This window comes from Lonchura striata, chromosome 5 (assembly GCF_050655825.1).
Source record: "Lonchura striata isolate lonStrDom1 chromosome 5, ASM5065582v1, whole genome shotgun sequence".
NCBI classification, from domain to species: domain Eukaryota; kingdom Metazoa; phylum Chordata; class Aves; order Passeriformes; family Estrildidae; genus Lonchura; species Lonchura striata.
In genome coordinates this window covers 21,464,134-21,481,694 of record NC_140707.1, presented here as the reverse complement: position 1 = coordinate 21,481,694, position 17,561 = coordinate 21,464,134, and the positions used below count along the sequence as shown (strand labels likewise).

The window sequence follows — 17,561 nt, the reverse complement described above, 5'->3', positions numbered from 1 at the left end:
CCCACTATCCCCGGATGCCCCCCAGCTAGTCACAGGCACCCCACACCTGGCCCTGTGTGTTTCCCACTAATCGAGAGTGTCCCCCAGCCAATTTCCAACACCCCACAGCTGGCCCTGAATGTCCCCCAGCTAGTTCTGTGTGTCTCCCACTAGCTCTGGATGCCCGCCAGCTACTTTCTGAGGTCTTCCGCTAGCCCTGGGTATCTCACAGGTAATCCCAGCTAGCCCCAGGTGCCCTTCACTAGCCCCAGATGCTGCGCAGGTCACTCTAGGTGTCCCCCACTAGCCTTGGGTGCCCCCAGGTAGCTCCAGGCGTCCCCCACCAGCCCTGGGTGCCCGACTAGCCCAGACTCCCCCCAAATATTCCCGGTTGCCCCAAGCAGCCCCACGGCCCCACAGGCCACGCCCATTTCATTAAACCACGCCCATTGTCCTCCAGGCCACGCCCACACCCAGCGCCTCGGCCCCGCCCCGCCGCTGAGCCCCGCCCCTCAGCGCAGTTCTCGCGACATTTGCGGGGGAGCGCGGCGCGAGATGTGCGGCGGCTGTGTGGGCACCGAGTACCCGGAGCGGGTGAGGGCGGGAGCGGGGGGCACCGGCGGGCACCGGCACCGGCACCGGCACCGGTCCGAGCCTCTGCTCCCGCCCTAGGGCACCACCTGCCTGGAGGGCGGATCTTTCCTCCTGAACTTCGTGGGGTGCGCGCAGTGCGGCCGCCGGGATTTCGTGCTGGTCAACAACCGAGCCGAGGACCTGCAGGGCGGGGAGGAGATCGTCACTTATGACCGTGCGGTGGGGGGCACCGGGGGGGCTTACGTGGATGGGGGAGCCTTTGGGCTCTGGGGTTCTTGAGGGTCGGGGGGCCTGAGGGGAGCTTTGGGGTTTGGGGTTTTTGAGGGTGACATTTGAGGGATCCCTGAGCCATCCCTGGGGTTCAGGGATTGCTGAATGTTTGGGGTCTTGAGGGCTGGGAAGAGTCGGAGTTCGGGGGGAACCTTGGGTCTTGAAGAATGCTGAAGGCTGTGGAGGGCCTTTGGAGTCTGGAGCTTGGACGATCTTGAGAGTTAGAGAGGGCTGGAGCAAGCCTTTGGGATCTGGGGGTCTTGAACACTGGGGGACACAGGTGGAGGCCTTGAAGGTTGAGGCCTGGTGGTAACATTTGGATTCTGGGTGGCTGGGAAGAACTTCTGGGGTGTGGGGGCCCTCGAGGGCGGGGGCGTGTTGGGGTGGGGGGCTCAGAGGTCAAAGGAAGGAGAGACCTAAAGGAGGATTAGTTTGAGTAGGGAAAATTTGAGGCCCCAATATCTCGGAGGTTCCTGAGGGTGAGAAGGGTGGATGCCCTGTGGGGGAGGGTCTTAGGTTTTAAAGGGAGTATCAGCGAGCTGCAGATGGGCATGAAGCGGGGGTGAGTTGCTCTGATGGGAATTTTGGGGGCTTGATGCTTTGGGGACTGGGACGTCTATGCCCTGGGTGTGAGGGCAGATATGGAGGACTGGGACTTGCCCCAAGAGATTGGGGAGGGACGATGCCCATGTCCTCACCCCACTGTCCCTTGCCCCACAGACCTGTGCAAGAACTGCCACCACCTGATTGCACACCACGAGTACACCTTCAGCGTGGTGGACGACTACCAGGTTTGTTTCTTGTCCCCTAAAAGCCCTCCTGACTCTGTCTCTGGAATTCCAGATGCACCCTTCCACAGGCTGATTCCTACCTTCCCTGGGACAGAGCCTCAAAGGATTCAGAGCCCCATCCCCGTGTTCAGGGCTATCTGGAGTCCCCCCAGCATTAGTCTGTGCCTTGTGGGGGAAGCCCAGCTCACCTGGCATAGGAATGTGGGTGATGGGAGGGGGCTGTGACCCCCATTGCTCATTCCTGGCACATCTCCTATGCAGCAAAGGGCTGGAAAAAGGGCTCAGGGGAGCCGGTAGGGCTGGAAACGAGATCCCCCTGGCTCTGATTGCAATCAGGGATCGGGTACCAGCTCTGGCTCAAGTTTCTGTATAGCGGGGGAGGGCTGTGACAGCCCCTCTTTTTCCAGCCCCCCCCTTTTCCTTCCCCCAGGAATATACCATGCTGTGCCTGCTCTGCGGCCGTGCTGAGGATTCCATTAGCATCCTGCCTGACGACCCTCGCCAGATGACCCCGCTGTTCTGATCCCCATGTGTATCCCAGGATGAGCTTCCAGGAGCTCTGGGAGATCCCTGGATCCCTGCCACTGTAATTTCTGGGGACCACACAGTCCCTGACAGGATTTGCTCCTCCAAACTTCCAGCCTGGATGCAGTGAACACCCAACACCGGATGCTCCCATGTTTCTGGAGCCTTTTGGCTCTGACCCTGACTGCAAGGATGGGATGCAGTGCCACGGCCCAAGTCCCCCATGTGCTGAAGACATAAAGGGGTCCCCAAAACAGGATCCAAAAGGATTCCCATCCCATCCCGCCTCAGGAGCCCTCATATATGGAGTAATAAATGTGACGTGTGACAGCTCGGTGGCACAAGCAGGAGTATTTTGGGAGTGGGCTTCGCCCCCTGGAGGTGGTGAAGGGTGTTGAGGGCTGATGGAAGAGGCTTTCTCCATCCCAGGAGCCTGTGGGATTCTTCCTTGGCTCTTCCCAGCACTGGAGAGTCCACTACACTCTCCCAGTGCTCTCCTAAACCCTGGAGAGAAAGGACTTGGATGACTTTCCCTTCCCGTGGAGTTGGTTTGGGGTCACTTTCCCCTGCCCTAGGGTTTGGAACCTGGCCCTGCCCTGCTGGGAATTCCATATTCCTGAGGAAGGAAGGAGCTGGGTGTGAGAAATCACTGCCCTGGGGTGGGTGAAGTGTTGCTTTTGGCACCCGGCCCCAGCAACACCCATGAGGAACTGGGTGCAGCCAGCCTGGCACCCACCTATCCCTGAGCCTCTGTTTCCTGGATCTGGCACTTGAGGGCTGTGTCCTCCTTCCTGTTCCCCCAAAGAGCCCCCAAAAACCACATGGGTATGGGCATGTTTCCAAAAACCTCATGGATCCATTTACACTCCTAAAAACCACATGGATCCAGGCACGCTCCCTGCGGCTCATTTATTGCCACCAGCCCACGCCGCCCCTGTGGCTCCAACCCTCTGCCCCCATCAAGCCCCCTCCCCACGGAGGTTTCAGAGGGGGCTGTCACTCTGCGGAGAGCTGGGGCCATCCCGGGGTGACGCTGGAGCCAGGATCACACCAGAGCCAGGATCACACCAGAGCCAGGATCATGCTGGAGCTAGGATTACTTGGCCAGCTTGAGGAGACGCTGGATGTCGGGCTCCAGCTGGGCTGTGGGCACACGGGGGCTGTAGCGCCGGAACGGTTCCCCCTCAGGCCCCACCAGGAACTTCTCAAAATTCCAGGAGATGTCGGAACGCCGCACAGGGCTCCAGACGACAAAGCGGGGCTCGGCCATCAGGTGTGCAGGCTCGTCAGCCGGTGCGGGCAGGTGAGCCTTGAGGTAGGCGAACACGGGATGGGTGTCACTCCCGTTCACCTGGCACTTCTGGAACAGGGTGAAGTTGGGCTCGAAGCCACCCCCGGGCCGCACGTGCTTCAGGGTGTTGAGGATCTCCTCGTTGGTGCCGTTCTCCTGTGGTGGAGAAGGAGAAATCCAGAGCCCTCTGTTTCCCAGCTCCTCACCCCCTGCCTCGTAGCCCATAAGGACTTACCTGGTATCCAAACTGGTTGCAGGGGAAGCCCAGCACGACCAGCCGCCGGGGGTAGCGGGCTTGGAGTTGGTTGAGCTGGGTGTAATCCCGCACTGTGGTGCCTCAGAGCGAAGCCACGTTCTCGATCAGGACCACGCGGCCCCGGAAAACACCAAAATCCACCTTTTCCCCCTGCAAGGAGGTGGCGCTCAGGTCATAGAAGGACTTGGCGATGGGGACGGTCATGGCTGCAGGTGTGCGGTGGCTTGTGCCCCGTGCCCTGCACTGCCTCTTAAGGGCTTCCCGGTGCTCACGTCACGGTCCAAAGGTCTCCAGGCCCCGCCGCAGCTCAGGAGAAACCTGAGCCTCCCGTCCCACCCGTGGAAGGAGGAAGGTGGCACGGGGCCAAGGTGATGCTCTACCTGCCTCAATAATTCATGGCACGGCACGCTGCAGCTGCTCGTCCTAGTGTCTGCGGGATGTGGGATGCTCCCAGTCTGGCACGGCATGTTCCCGAGGGTTGGGAATGACGGTGAGAGTTGGGGAATAACAGGAGTCAGGGAATAACGGGAATCTGGGAGCTGGGCTTCTGTGGGGCAGAGGAGGAAGGGACAAGTGTCCCAGTACTCTTCTTTGGTGCTGCCATGGCATCACCTCCGGGGCCTCCTGTGCTGCCCATCCCAGTCCCCCCCATCTTGGGGCCACTGGTCCCAGTACCAGCTCCACCCTTGGGCCTATCTGCTGTAGTGCCCACCGTTGTCATGTGGTGCCCATCCCAGTGCTGGGCAGCATCCTGGTGTCCACCTAGATGCCAGTAGGTTCCACTATCTTACTCCCCACTATCATCCCAATAACTGCCCATCCCAGGCAGCCACAATCCTGCTGCTGGCTCATCCCAGTGCTGCCACCAAGTTTGCCGACCCTGTTCCCACAGCTGTGGCTGAGCTGGTAGCCTGGCAGGCCGTGGTAGTGGCCAGGTCACTCCATGGGCACCACGCCCCATGTCCCTGTGCCCAGCCTAGAAAGGGGACACCATGCCGGCAGCCCCAGACCACCCTCAATTATTGATCACCGCTCGGGTGTCCATGCCCAGGCTGTGCCTGCTGCCATGACATCATGCCCACAGCCCCCCTGGAGCACACGGACCACCAGCCCCTCCAGCATCTCCTTTATTCTGCAAACCACTGTGTAAAACCAAGGGTCCCACGGGCACGGGGTGGCACAGGGTGGGCACACAGCACCTGTACACCCCACACCCTACCCCCAAGCCAAGGAGGGCACAGGTGCCAAAATGGGGGCCCCACTTGCCACCTTCCCTGTCCCTGGGGGTGTCCCGTGTTGCCCCCCAATCTATGGGGGCTGCCTCAATCCTGCCCCTACCATACCCCCGACACAGCCTGGGGAGGAGGGGTCACAGCGTCCCTGCCTTCAACACCAGCAGGTTTTGGGGGTGTCCTCACTCCCCAGGGGCTGCTGCTCGTCCTCCTCCAGCCGGGCCAGGGTGGGGGCGTGGGGCAGCCCCCGCAGCTCGTCCAGCTCCTTGCGGTGTGCCTGCAGCACCAGCTCCGTCAGGCGTGTGAAGGACTGTGGGAGAGGGGTGGGGTGAACCTGGGGGACCCCTCCAGTACCCCCTGGCCTCTCCAGGTCCCCCAGGCCAGCCCCAACTCCCTCAGAACCCCAGCACCCCCCCACCCAGTCCCCTCATACCTCCTTGATGTTGAGGTTGCTGCAGGCACTGGTCTCGTAGAAATCCATCCCGTATTCCCTGGCCAGCTGCGGCACCAGGGGTTTGGCAGGGAGGGGGAGTAGCGTGATTTGGGGGGAGGGGGGATTCAATACCCCTGCCCCCCCTCTCTGGAACGTGAATAGCCAGGTATGGACAGACAGGAGAGCTGCGGGGGGGCTGGCATAGGGGCACACCTGGGGTTGGGTGCAGGGGGCCCTGGGAGGGGTGCTGGATGCTATGGGGTCCAGAGGCCACTGGGAGGGATACTGGGGGGCACTGGGTGCTTTAGGGGTGCAGAGGAGCACGGTGGAGGTGCAGGGAGGGTTTGGGGGTTGTTGGACGCCCTGGGGTAGCACTGGGCAGTATATGGGTATCCTGGGTGCTCTAGAGCTGCAGGGGGAGGTCAGTGGTCCCTGGGTTCAGACTGCAGGAGCATGGGGGGGGTCACTGGATACAGATAGGGATGTTTGGGGGTCCCTGGATACGGGTAGGACTGCAGGAAGGCTGTTGGGGTCCATGTGGAATGTAGGGGGTGCTTGTGGAGGGTCTGGCCATGCTGGGATTGCAGGGAGATGCACTGGGTGCTTTGGGGGTCAAGAGGTCGCAAGGGGGACACCAAGGAGGTCACTGTGTGCTTCAGGGGTGCAGGAGACAGTGCTGGAGGTACAGGGAGAGGTTAGGGGTCTCTGAACATTTTGCAAGTGGGGAGGAGGGAGCCTTGAGGCTGCAAAACCACTGCAGGGATGGAGGGGAAGAGGGTTCCTGGACACTGGGGGAGGTGTTTTTGGAATGCCTAGATTTAGACTGCAGAAGGTGGGGGTCCTTGGTCATGCTGGGAGGGGCTGGGGAGGCTTGGGGGTCCCAGATAGAGGTAGGGCTGCAGGAGGGCTGTAAGGGTCCCGAGTGCAGGGGGGGCTCAGGGAGAGGCTGGCCATGCTGGGGGTGCAGGAGAGGTCCTGCCCCCTGGGGGGGGGCACACAGCAGCCCCCGCTCACCTGCAGCCCTTGCTCTTTGGGCACTTGCCTCTTGTGCTCCTCGTCCGCCTTGTTCCCGATGAGGATTTTCTGGACGCCATCGGGTGCATACTGGGAGGGGGAACAGTGTAAGGACCCCTCCCAACACGGTTGGGGAACCTCCAGACCACCCTTGGGAGCCCCCACCTCATCCACGTCGCTGGCCCACTTCACGATGTGCTGGTAGGAGCGCTCGCTGCTGATGTCGTACACCAGGAAAATGCCCTGTAGGGGGTGGGGGGTGGCTGCTGACACCCCAAAACTGTGCCTCAGTTTCCCCTCTCCTGTGTACCAGGACAGGGAGCCCCCATACCTGTGCTCGCCGGTAGTACTGCTTGGTGATGGTCTGGTACCGCTCCTGGCCGGCTGTGTCCCTGTCCGGCGACAGCGGGTCAGTGCCACGGCACCACCCATGGCATGAGTTTGGCAGGGCTCAGCCCTTACCTTGGGTGGGGGGAGCAGGACTCAGACCCCCCCAAAATTTCTTCCCTCTTCCCCCCGGGATCCAGTGCTGCCACTCACCAGATCTGTATCCGCACCTTGATCCCATCCACCTCGATGGTCTTCATCTTGAAGTCGACACCTGGGATTGGAATGGGAGAGGTTGTGGGGTGTCCTGTCACTGGGGGCCGTCTGGTCCCTTCACTCCTTCTGACCCACACCCACACCCCACCATGGCCTGGTCCTGGTCCCCACACCCAGTGCCTGGCCTTGCAGGAGGCCCTGGTGCCAGGTGGTGATCCTGGTGCTCCCAGTTCCCTGGTGCTGCAGCTGTCCAGCTCTCCCAGTTCCCCAGTGCTACAGCTTCTCGGTACTGGGGCTGCCCAGTGCTCTCAGTTTCCAGCTGCATGCTGCTCCCCAGAGGTGCCTGGTCCTCCTGATTCTCCCATGCCCATGATTTCCTGGCTCCCTGATGCTCCCGGTTCCCGGTTTCCCAGTTTCCCTATGCTGCAGCTTCCCGCTGGTCCCGGCTTGTGGATGCCCACAGTTCCACCGTTTCCTGATGCCCACGGCTTCCCGGTTCCCCAGTGCTGTGACTCCCGATGCTCCTGGTTCCCCGGTGCCCACAGTTTTCCCTCTCCCCGGTGCCCGGTTTTCCTGCTCTCTGGTTACCTGTTTCCCCATGTTCCTAGTGTTGCAGCTCTCCCAGTGCCCACGGTTAACCCTTTCCCGCTGCCCCCGCTTTTCCCGTGCCCACCACCGGTTCCCCAGTTCCCACGACTCCCGAGTGCCCTGCTTTCCCGTTTTTCCAATCCTGTGGCTTCCCAGTTCCTCGGCAGTCCCGGTTCTCTGATGCCCACGGATTTCCCCTCCCCTGGGTTCCCGTTTCTCGGTTGCTGCATCTCCAGCTTCTCCAGTTCCCATGGTTTTCCCGCTCCCCCGTTGCCCGTTTCCCCGGTACTGCGGCTTCCCAGTCCACACGGTTTCCTGGTGCCCACAACTCCCCAGTTCCCCGGCTTCCCTTTTCCCCGGTAATGCGGCTCCCAGTGCTCCCGGTTACCCGGTGCCGCGCCTCCCCATTGCTCCCGATTCCTTGATGCTCCTGGTTTCACGTTTCCCCGGTGCCGCGGCTCCCCGTTTCCCCGGTGCTCCCGGTTCTCTGGCTTCCCGTTTCCACGGTGCTGCGGCTCCCAGTCTTCCCGGCTGCCCGGTTTCCCGATGCTCCCGTTTCCCCGGTGCTGCGCCTCCCCACTGCTCCCGCTTCCCCGATGCTCCCGGTTCCCCGTTTCCCCGCTCCCGCCGCCGCGGCCGCCGTGCGCTGCCGGTGCCGGTACCGATGGTGGAGATGTGGGCGGGGTGGAACTGGTTGTCGGTGAACCGGCAGAGCAGGCAGGTCTTGCCCACGCCCGAGTCCCCGAGCAGCAGCAACCGGAACAGCACGTCGTACTGCTTGGCCATGGCGGGCCCGGGCCGCCGCCGCCGCCGCCACACCGGGGCCGCTCCGGGGCCGCGAGCTGCGCCGCCGCCGCGCCGGGCCGGGCTGGCACCGGGGGATGCACCGGGGCGGGGCGGGGCGGGGGCGGCGGCGGCGGGAGGGGGCACCGGGAGGGGAAACGAGGGGGGCGACACCGGGGATGGAGGATGGACCGGGGGATGCTGTAGGGAGCGGGGAGGGGACACCGGGGATACACCCGGGATACACCGGGAGATGTTGTGGGGAACTGGGCGGCGACACGGGGGATGGACTGAGAGGAGAGCTGGGGAGAACGGGGGACGGAGCCAGGAATGCGCCGTAGGATATGTTGAGGATGCTCTGGAAAACCGGAGGTGGGAGACAGGGGATATACCAGGGGGACCAGCGGGGACTTCGGGGGCTCTGGGAGTACCAGGGATGTACCCGGGATTGCTCTGGGGGCATTGGGAATGGGACAAAGGGGTGCAGCAGGGGACACTGGGGTGACATAGAGCTGGACCAGAGGACTGGTGACACTTAGGAAGGATGGGATGGCACCCAGCAGGACCTGGACAAGGGTGGGTTGTCTAGGAACAAGATTCCCATAGGAACTTTGTGGGGATAAACAAGGCCAAGGACAGGGTTGGCACATGGATTAGGACAATTCCCAAGATAAGTGCAGGATGGGAGGTGGGATGGAGAACAGCCCAGATGAGAGGAATTTCAGGGGGATGAGAAGCTGAATATGACCTGGTGACGTGTGCTGGCAGCCCTGGAAAGCCACCCATGTCCTGGGCTGTGTCACTTGGCAGCATGGGCAACAGGTGAGGGGGGATTGTCCTCCTCTGCCCCACTCAGGTGAAACCCCACATGGAGCACTGCGTCCAGCCCTAGGGTCCTTGTCATGGGAAGGACAGGGAGCTGCTGGAGCAAGTCCAGAGGAAGCCACAGAAATCCTCCAAGGGCTGAGAATGGGCTGGGAGAGCTGGGATTGCTCAGCCTGGAGAAGAGAAGGGGCTCCAAGAGAGATGAAGAGGGACTTGGGATGAGGCCGTGGATTGACAGGACAAGGGGGAATGTCTCCGAAGTGGAAAAGGGGAAGTGTGGATTGGATATGAGGAAGAACTTCTTTACAATGAGGATGGTGAGGCACTGGAGTGGATTTCCCAGAGCAGCTGTAGATGCCTGGAAGCGTCCAAGGCCAGGCTGGAGCAACCTGATCTAGTGGAAGGTCTGCCCACGGCACGGGGTGGAACTGGATGGGTTTTCAGGTTCTTATCAACCCAACCCGTGGATGCTATGATGATGCAATAAATGACGTCACATCACGATGACGCAAGGGCTCCGGAGGGGGGGGGGAATAGTGAAGCTCCTCCGCGCACGCGCGCCGGGGCCGGGCGTGCCCAAGAGAGAAGGGGCGTGGCCACAGGAGGGGCGTGGCCACTGGGGAGGGGGCGTGACCAACGGGGAGGGGCGTGGGCAATTGGAGGGCGTGGCCGCGCGCGGTGGGCGTGGCCATGAGCGCGGCCGCGCGTCCCCTCCCGGCCGCCGTCGCCCGCTGCCCCCGCGGCCGCAGCATGGCGGGAGCGGCCCCCGGCTCCGCCGGGCGGCGGCGGCTGCGGGACGATGGGCTGCGCACCTGCACCTCCGCCGAGCAGGTACCGGGGGGCTGCGCTGCGCGCTGCCAGGCTACCGTGGGGCTGGCCTTTGGGGTGCCGTGGAGGTGGGGTGTGGGGCTGCCGTGGGGCCGGGCTTTGGGCTGCTCTGGGACGGGGCTCAGGGGTTCCGTGGCATCGGATGATCCCTATCCCAGTATCCCCACGCAGCTACTGTCCCCGCACCCCCTGTGAAAACAGCCCTACAGTGACCAGTGTTTTGGGGGGCCCGGCGGTGCTGCCGCCCGCCAGCCACGGCAGCTCCCACGTCCCCCAGAACCAGCTGGGGGAGGGTGAGGGGTCCTGGGCAGCCAGACTCTCCCCTCCGTCCCTCTATCCTGAGCCAGCCCCTAGCAGCTCCCTTGGGTGCTGGGATGGGGTAAAAAGTGACTCCGGGTTTCCCAATCTATGGGGTTCTTGCTCAATTGTGCCTGGCAGGACACAGTGCCATGAATGCAGGTCCCCGTGCGGCCCCTCCTCACCCCCGGGACTGATCCTGGGGTATTTCCTTGAGGATTACCGTGGCTTAGAGTGCCCAAGTCCCCAGTTATCCCAGCGTGAGCGGGAGGAGAGTGTTTGCTATGACAGTCTTGTGATGAACCAAATTCAAGCTGGATTTGTAAAGCAGCACGGGATGGTGCTGGATTCTGGCATCATTTGGGGCACAGAGCTCCTGGGAATTCCTACTTTGGTTTTACTGGATGAGACGAGGCTGTGAATCAGATAAACCCCTGGGATGGGGTAGAAGTTGCAGGGCTCAGTGGGGATCATGTTTGGGATGTGTGTAGCCTCTTCCCAGAGCTCACCACAGTCTTTATTCCCATTTTTCCTTACAAGTCCAAGGTGGAGGACATCGTGCAGGAGGTCTATGATGCCTACAAGACAAATCATCACTCCTCACAGTCAGTATCAAAACTCTCAATAACTATAAAGAACTCCCATCCCAAAAGACTCATTGATCCCAGTGGGTGCTGCAGTAGGATTCTGCCCCTCCTGCCACTGTCCCCCCGCTTTTTCAGGCCACCCTGCCTGCTCATCCTATCCTCTCTGTATTCCAGGTACGTCCTGCAGCGGGAGAAGCACTTCCATTACCTGAAGAGAGGTCTTCGGCAGCTCACTGAAGCCTACGAGGTACTGGGAGTGCCGGGTGTGCCACCTGGAGCCACTGGCTGGGGGAACCCCTCGCCCTGAGGCTGTCACCAGGGCTGTTTGTTGCTGGGGGTTTGCCAGCCCCAGAGTGGACACAGCATTCCTGGTGTGCCCACGCGCATCCTAGCGATGCTCTGGGGGTTCTCCTGGCTGTCTCCTCACTCCTGCCTGCTCCTGCCGTGCCCAGTGCCATTCTCTGACTGTCCCTGCTGTCCCTGCAGTGTCTGGATGCCAGCCGCCCCTGGCTCTGCTACTGGATCCTGCACAGCCTGGAGCTGCTGGATGAGCCCATTCCTGATTCGATGGCCTCTGAGTAAGTGGGGAGAGCTGGGGGGACCCCACCATGGCCACTGTCGCTGCCGGCCACCCGCGTGACTCCGGAGGTGCCACCTCCCGCTGTCCCCAGAGCAAAGGAGTGCTTTGTCTCCCTGCCACCGTCAATGCCGCCCATTCTTCCGGCGGCTTCCTCGTGACGACGGAGATGGGAGGGTGACACCCCCGGCTTCGACCTCGGGGAGATTTACAAGGCTGGGAGGGGATGCATCACCCCAGTGGGATGACACAGGTGACGCTGAGCCCCTTCCCCACCTTCCTGCAGTGTCTGCCAATTCCTGAGGCGGTGCCAGAGCCCCCAGGGTGGATTTGGGGGGGGTCCCGGCCAACACCCCCACCTCGCCCCCACCTACGCCGCCGTCAACGCGCTCTGCATCATCGGCACCGAGGAGGCCTTCGGCGTCATCGACAGGTCTGGGGGCCGGAGGAGCTGGGTGGGAAGTGGGGTGCATGTCCCCCCCTCTCACAGCCATGCCTCCTGCAGGAAGAAGCTCTTGGAATACCTGCACTCGCTGAAGCAGCCGGATGGCTCCTTCCTCATGCACGTGGGTGGAGAGGTGGATGTCAGGTGGGTGAGGGCTGCATGGGCAGGCTGTTTTGGAGGGTCTGGGCATTTCGGGGAGCCAGTGCTGGAAGCAGATGCCATGGTGGGGAGCTGGTGCCATTCTGGGGATTTGGTGCTGGGTAGCTGGTGATGTTTTTGGGAGCCAGTATCATTTTGGGGAGCTGGTACTATGGTGGGAAGCCACTGCTAATTTGGGGTACAGTTTTGGACAGTCTGTTGTGGGAAGAAAATGCTGGGAGCTGGTGCCATTCTGAGGAGCCAGTGCCATGGCAAGGTGCAGTTTTGGGGACTCAGTTGTGTTTTGGGGAGCTAGTGGTGTTTTGGGGAGTGTCTAGTGCCACACTGAACTACTAGTGCTGTTTGGGGGTGCTGGTACCATGGTGGGGAGCCGATGCCATGGGGAGGTGTAGTTTTGGGGAACCAATGCTGTCTTGTGGTGCTGGTGCCATGGCAGGGGACCAATGACACAAGCTACTGCCATGGCAGGGTGCTGTTGCAGGGAGCCAGTGCTGGAACAGGGACCTTGTGCATTTTGGGGAGCCAGTGTAATTTTAGGGAGCTGGTACCACTTTGGGGTGCCAGTGCCACATCCCTGAGCACCTGTCTCCTGAATCTGTGGGCACCCTATTCCCGCAGGAGCGCCTACTGCGCCGCCTCAGTGGCCTCGCTGACCAACATCCTGACGCCCACACTCTTCGCTGGCACGGCCGAGTGGATTGCCAGGTGAGATCTGGGGACAGATGTGGGACAGGGAGTGACATTCCCGGTGTCCCTGCTGCCCTGACCCCGCTCTCACAGGTGCCAGAACTGGGAGGGTGGGATCGGCGGCGTGCCGGGCATGGAGGCGCATGGCGGCTACACTTTCTGCGGCGTGGCCGCGCTGGTCATCCTCAAGCAGGAACATCTGCTGAACCTCCGGAGCCTGCTGGTGGGTGACCCCTCTCTGGGATACTGAGGCTCTCATCCTGCCGGGATCTCTGGTCCCACACTGGTTCCCATCACCCCGCAGCACTGGGTGACCGGGCGGCAGATGCGCTTCGAGGGCGGATTCCAGGGCCGCTGCAACAAGCTGGTGGATGGGTGCTACTCCTTTTGGCAAGCCGGGCTCCTGCCCCTGCTCCATCGGGCACTCCATGCCAGGGGTGAGTTGCCACAGGCTTCCTCTGTCCCCAGAATGGCATCTGGAGGGATTTGACAACTTCTTTGGTGTTTCTCCTCTGGGTTTCCCTTCCAGGCGATCCAGCGCTGAGCATGGCACACTGGATGTTTGACCAGCTGGCACTGCAGGAATACATTCTCCTGTGCTGCCAGTGCCCAGCTGGTGGGCTGCTGGATAAGCCAGGAAAGTGAGTGCAAGGGGAAACACAGGGCTGTCTGGCATCAGGGATGCCCAGATGCCCCCTCAGCATCCCAGTATCTCCTTGCATGCAGATCCCGGGATTTTTATCACACCTGCTACTGCCTGAGTGGGTTGGCCATTGCACAGCACTTTGGAAGTGGAGACCTCCACAATGAGGTGGTCCTGGGTATCCCTGAGAATTGCCTGGTAAGTGCTAGGCATCGCTGGGGTGGGCAGGGATGAGCTTCCAGCGCTCCATAGCACTGAGAAAGGCAGATCCAATGGCAGTGAAAAGAGTTGGGGTTCAGCCTGGAGAAGAGAAGGCTTCAGGGAGAGCCTAGAGCCACTTCAAGGGTCTAAAGAGCTTCAAGGGAGCTGGAGTTGGGCTTTGAACAAGGGCTTGGAGTGACAGGACAAGGGGGAATAGTTCCAAACTGGAAAAGGGGAATTTTAGATGGGATATGGGAAAGGAGTTCTTTCCAGTGAGGGTGCTGAGGCCTTGGCACAAGTTGTCCAGAGAAGCTGTGGCTGCCTCATCTCTGGAAGCATCCAAACCCAGGATGGACCAGGCTTGGAGCAACCTGGGATGGCAGAGATTCCCTGTGCACAGTGGGTTGGACTTAGGTGCCTTCTCGCCCAAACCACTCCAGGACTGTGTGACTAACACACACCATCTCTCTCCCACAGCAGGCCACACACCCCGTCTACAACATTGCCCCGGAGAAGGTGGCGAGGGCGGTGATGCACTTCCTGCAGTATCCCGTGCCCAGCCTGGATCCAGCATCCGCTGCCGAGTAGGGGGGTCCTGCTGCTGGCTCGGGGTGCCGAGCCCCGGGAGCGAGCAGCACAGCCCATCCCCGCGGCGCCTGGCCAGGCAGAGCACGGTGCTCAGGGTGCTAGCAATACCAAAATCCAGCCTGCTCCAGGCCTGGTGTCCTGCTGCCATCCTGGCCAGAGCCACGGTGGGACACGGGCTCTGGCAGAGCTTTTTGGCATCAATAAACCAGAAGTCACACCCGCCGTGTGCTGGTGGCCCCGGGGATGCGGGGCAGGAGGTGATGCCATGTCTGGATGTGGTGGCACCAACTTCCCCCATTCCAAGAACACATGGTAACCACAGGGAAGGATAAAATAAGTGGAATTTTGGCTTTTTTTGTTTATTATTTATAGTCTTATAGTAAAGGGAAGCCTTAACTTGCAAGACAACTCTGGGCAGTATGTACAACATACCTTAGATCCATGGAATGGCATCAAAATGGGGGGAAAAAGGGGCGCCTACGGGTCAGGGACGGGCCACTGGAGTTCGGAAAATGCCACGGAGGTTGGGAAGGGTCAAGGGAGGGGAGGAGGAGGAGTGGGGAAGGAGCCCCCAAGCCTGGCTCTGTGCTCTGCCGACTCGGGCAGGTGGAGTTGCACACGGAGAAAATAAATAGGGAGATTCCCCCCCCAGTGCTCGCTCCTTTTTTTGGGGGGGGGCTTCCTGGCTCCTCCCCGTTGTGGACTGCACTGGTCCCCGGGTATAAATAGAAATGCTCCTATAAAACCAGGAGGGAAGGGGAGGGGGGTCACTAGCGGAGGGGAGTTGGCGGGGGAGTCTCCCTGACCCCCCCCAAGTCTTTCTGCTCGGCCTGGCCGGCTCCCCCCGGGGCCGGCGCGGTGGGAGCAGGGAAGGGGCCGGGGAGGGCTGGGAAGCTGCAGTCCAAGAGCTTCTAGGAGCGGAGGGAGCGAGTCCTGCCGCAGGCCGGGGGGCGGCGGAGGGGCCTAACTGGCCTCCATGCGCAGCTTCTTCCTGTTCTGCGGCTCGTCGGGCTCCGAGTCGGAGCTGGAGTCGGAGCCACCGTCGAAGGCGGAGATGGCACTGCCCTTGGGGTTGGTGTAGAGGCTGTTGTCCGCAGGATAGCTGGCCTGGAGCTGGGCGCTGGCTCGGGCCTTCTCCAGCGCACGCACTGTGAGGGACAGCACTGTCACCCCCGGGCCTGGCCCTGCCTGCAGCCCAGCTCACAACAGGCCCAAACTCTCACTGCATTCTGGATCCCAAACTCTTCTAGACCCCAGATTCTGCCAGACCCCAGCTCCCACTGAATTCCAGACCCTGCCAAACTCTGGTCCTGCCACACCTCAGCTCCCACCAGATCCCAACTCCCAGTGGATCTCAGCTTCCACCCGATCCTGGATTCTGATGGATCGTATCTCCTGCCAGACCCCAGCTCCCACTGGATCATGGATCCCAAACCCTACTGGATGCCAGATCCTGGCTCCCAAAGCCTGCCAGGCCCCAGACTGCATCTCAGACCCTGCCAGACCCCATCTCCAGCCAGATCTCAGCTACCACCTTGCTGCTCCAGCAGTGCATTCTGCCGCTTGAGGTCGTCGATGTCCTGCTGGTGTGTGTGGTTTTTCCGGCGCATGTACTGGATGTACTCTGTGGCTTTGTCCAGGATTTGGGCCCGGGATGCCTGTTGCAATAGTGGGAAAAGCCAGAGGCAAGATAAAGACCTAGTCCAGGGGGGAAAACTGAAATTTCACCTGCCTCATCCCACCCTGGCTCTGGTCTTCACTGGGGACTCTCGTGGTGCAAGAGAGCCTCGGGACTGTCCCAAATCGAGGAGCCTGGACCACGGGTGGGTGATGTCCGTGTCCCCAGCACACTCCATAAACTCACCTTCTCTCCTTGGAGTGAGGGCACAGAATCCCGCAGGCTGTGGAAGCTATCTTTGATGTGGTCCCTGCGCTTGCGCTCCAGCGCGTTGTGATGAGCCCGTTTGTCGGCCTGAGAGTGGGGGAAACGGGTGGCACTGGGAGAAAGCCACCACCTGCACCCCTAAAATTCCCTCTGGGAATCGCTGTGGGAGCTCAGCTGAGCCCCCAGGGCGGCTCCGTGGCCGTGATGCCTCCGGCTGGGCCGCGAGGGCGTGGGAAGGAGGCGGCTCCCGGTGCTTTCGGTTTCCTCAGCTTCCTGCTGCCGGTGCAGCTCCTCTGGGCCCCGGGAGGGGTACGGCACTTTCCCCCTGGAACACGGGCACCTCCTCCCCTGCTCCCCAACCCACCAGGCACAAGCTCCCCCCGTGTCTTCTGTCAACCCCTTATGTTGTTCCCCCTGTGCCCCCAAATGTAGCCCCACCCCCCCAAATGACGGCCCCACACATAACGCCCCCTAACACCCCCGCTTTACCCTAGAAAGCCTCCCATTCCCCTCTCCTAAAAGGGCTGGATTCTCTTCCACCCGACCCCAGGCCCTACCGGTGTCCCCCGCATAAGACCCCCAGTCCCACAGGACACCCCCAAACCCAGAAGACATGACTTTATGGATCCCTGTTCTGTGTCACAGCCCTCAATCCAAATAAGACCTCCAAGCCCAGAGGTGTCCCCTCTCCAAGACCAACCCTCCTCCCCAAAAGACCCCCAGCCCTATTGGTGTCCCCTCCTTCCAAGCATCCCCACAGGACAACCCCCAAGCCCAGATTTCTCCCCCAAGACCCCCATTCCCACAGATCCCTCTCCATGTCACAGCCCCTGCAGAAGATCCCAGCTCCAAAGGTGTGTTCCCCTCAAAAAAGACCCCCAACCCCACTGGTGTCCCCGTCAGCACCCCCAACCCCACTGGTGTCCCCCCAACACCCTGATCCCCACAGGACACGCCCAACACCCCCATCTCCCCCAGGCTCCCCATTCCCCCAGCGCCCTTCCATGTCACCCCCTCCCCAAATCCCGCCCCCCTCACACCCCCGCCCACGTGCTCCCCATCCCGGGGCGCTGCGGGGCGGCCCCCAGCGACCTACCGCGGACTGGAACCTCGGCTGCTCCTCCTGAGGAGCCCCGGCCGGAGCGAGGAGGAAGAGGAAGAAGATGGTGGGGGGGGGGGCGCCGCCATATGAAGGAAGAACACACACAAACCAAACATTACCCCATTCCCAGAACTCCTGATGTGGGGAAGAGCCACGGGGGGTTATGCCAGGGGTTGTCCCAGGGTTGGGGGCCCAACTCACGTCGCTCTCCACCTCGATGTCATCGTTGTCGCTCATCGCTCCCGCCCGGGTGAAGCCGCGGGCCGGGCCGCGCCGCCACAACAACAGCCCGCACCGCGCATGCGCGGAAGTCGGGGGGGGCAATGATGGCGCCGGGCGACGCGAACGCTTGTGGGAGTTGTGGTTTGAGTGGGGAGATGGAGGCATCTTCCACGTGGCGGGGACTACAACTCCCGGCGTACATAGCGCGGGGCAGCG

The 17,561-nt window shown here is 61.7% G+C and overlaps 6 protein-coding genes across 12 annotated transcripts in view; 2 read left to right on the top strand and 4 right to left on the bottom strand.

The window, feature by feature from the left end:
* Positions 1–17,561, bottom strand: part of LOC110467579 (DNA repair protein RAD51 homolog 1) — a 346,458-nt gene that overhangs the window by 285,744 nt on the left and 43,153 nt on the right. The gene's annotated exons all lie outside the window — the stretch shown is intronic.
* On the top strand, positions 517–2,489 carry CHURC1 (churchill domain containing 1). 3 transcript variants are annotated; one of them, XM_085581412.1, is made up of 4 exons: positions 517–573; positions 652–698; positions 1,564–1,634; positions 2,042–2,489. In XM_085581412.1, the coding sequence occupies exons 1-4, from the start codon at positions 535–537 to the stop codon at positions 2,155–2,157; spliced, it is 273 nt and encodes a 90-aa protein (XP_085437538.1). In that variant the 5' UTR covers positions 517–534; the 3' UTR covers positions 2,158–2,489. The 3 variants fall into 3 exon arrangements, with proteins under 3 accessions (XP_085437538.1, XP_021411728.1, XP_085437537.1); XM_021556053.4 differs by having other exon boundaries at positions 652–787; positions 2,065–2,489; XM_085581411.1 differs by having other exon boundaries at positions 652–787.
* GPX2 (glutathione peroxidase 2) lies at positions 3,055–4,220 on the bottom strand. 2 transcript variants are annotated; one of them, XM_021556046.4, is made up of 3 exons: positions 4,087–4,220; positions 3,686–3,856; positions 3,055–3,606 (listed from the first exon to the last, which is right to left on the bottom strand). In XM_021556046.4, the coding sequence occupies exons 1-3, from the start codon at positions 4,171–4,173 to the stop codon at positions 3,256–3,258; spliced, it is 609 nt and encodes a 202-aa protein (XP_021411721.3). In that variant the 5' UTR covers positions 4,174–4,220; the 3' UTR covers positions 3,055–3,255. The 2 variants fall into 2 exon arrangements, with proteins under 2 accessions (XP_021411721.3, XP_021411722.1); XM_021556047.4 differs by lacking the exon at positions 4,087–4,220 and having other exon boundaries at positions 3,686–3,982.
* Positions 4,054–14,484, top strand: FNTB (farnesyltransferase, CAAX box, subunit beta). Of its 2 annotated transcripts, none has more exons than XM_085581388.1 (12): positions 4,054–4,196; positions 10,790–10,854; positions 11,011–11,083; positions 11,323–11,414; positions 11,700–11,846; positions 11,919–12,002; positions 12,636–12,722; positions 12,798–12,927; positions 13,009–13,141; positions 13,234–13,345; positions 13,431–13,545; positions 14,026–14,484. In XM_085581388.1, the coding sequence occupies exons 1-12, from the start codon at positions 4,191–4,193 to the stop codon at positions 14,134–14,136; spliced, it is 1,155 nt and encodes a 384-aa protein (XP_085437514.1). In that variant the 5' UTR covers positions 4,054–4,190; the 3' UTR covers positions 14,137–14,484. The 2 variants fall into 2 exon arrangements, with proteins under 2 accessions (XP_085437514.1, XP_021411720.1); XM_021556045.4 differs by lacking the exon at positions 4,054–4,196 and adding an exon at positions 9,855–9,955.
* Positions 4,113–8,399, bottom strand: RAB15 (RAB15, member RAS oncogene family). 2 transcript variants are annotated; one of them, XM_021556051.3, is made up of 8 exons: positions 8,179–8,399; positions 6,926–6,986; positions 6,717–6,777; positions 6,551–6,628; positions 6,386–6,475; positions 5,372–5,437; positions 5,050–5,248; positions 4,113–4,253 (listed from the first exon to the last, which is right to left on the bottom strand). In XM_021556051.3, the coding sequence occupies exons 1-7, from the start codon at positions 8,300–8,302 to the stop codon at positions 5,093–5,095; spliced, it is 636 nt and encodes a 211-aa protein (XP_021411726.1). In that variant the 5' UTR covers positions 8,303–8,399; the 3' UTR covers positions 4,113–4,253; positions 5,050–5,092. The 2 variants fall into 2 exon arrangements, with proteins under 2 accessions (XP_021411726.1, XP_021411725.1); XM_021556050.3 differs by lacking the exon at positions 4,113–4,253 and having other exon boundaries at positions 4,818–5,248.
* On the bottom strand, positions 14,475–17,425 carry MAX (MYC associated transcriptional regulator X). Of its 2 annotated transcripts, none has more exons than XM_021556049.4 (5): positions 17,325–17,425; positions 17,118–17,144; positions 16,001–16,108; positions 15,671–15,794; positions 14,475–15,284 (listed from the first exon to the last, which is right to left on the bottom strand). In XM_021556049.4, the coding sequence occupies exons 1-5, from the start codon at positions 17,358–17,360 to the stop codon at positions 15,100–15,102; spliced, it is 480 nt and encodes a 159-aa protein (XP_021411724.3). In that variant the 5' UTR covers positions 17,361–17,425; the 3' UTR covers positions 14,475–15,099. The 2 variants fall into 2 exon arrangements, with proteins under 2 accessions (XP_021411724.3, XP_085437529.1); XM_085581403.1 differs by having other exon boundaries at positions 15,671–15,801; positions 16,002–16,108.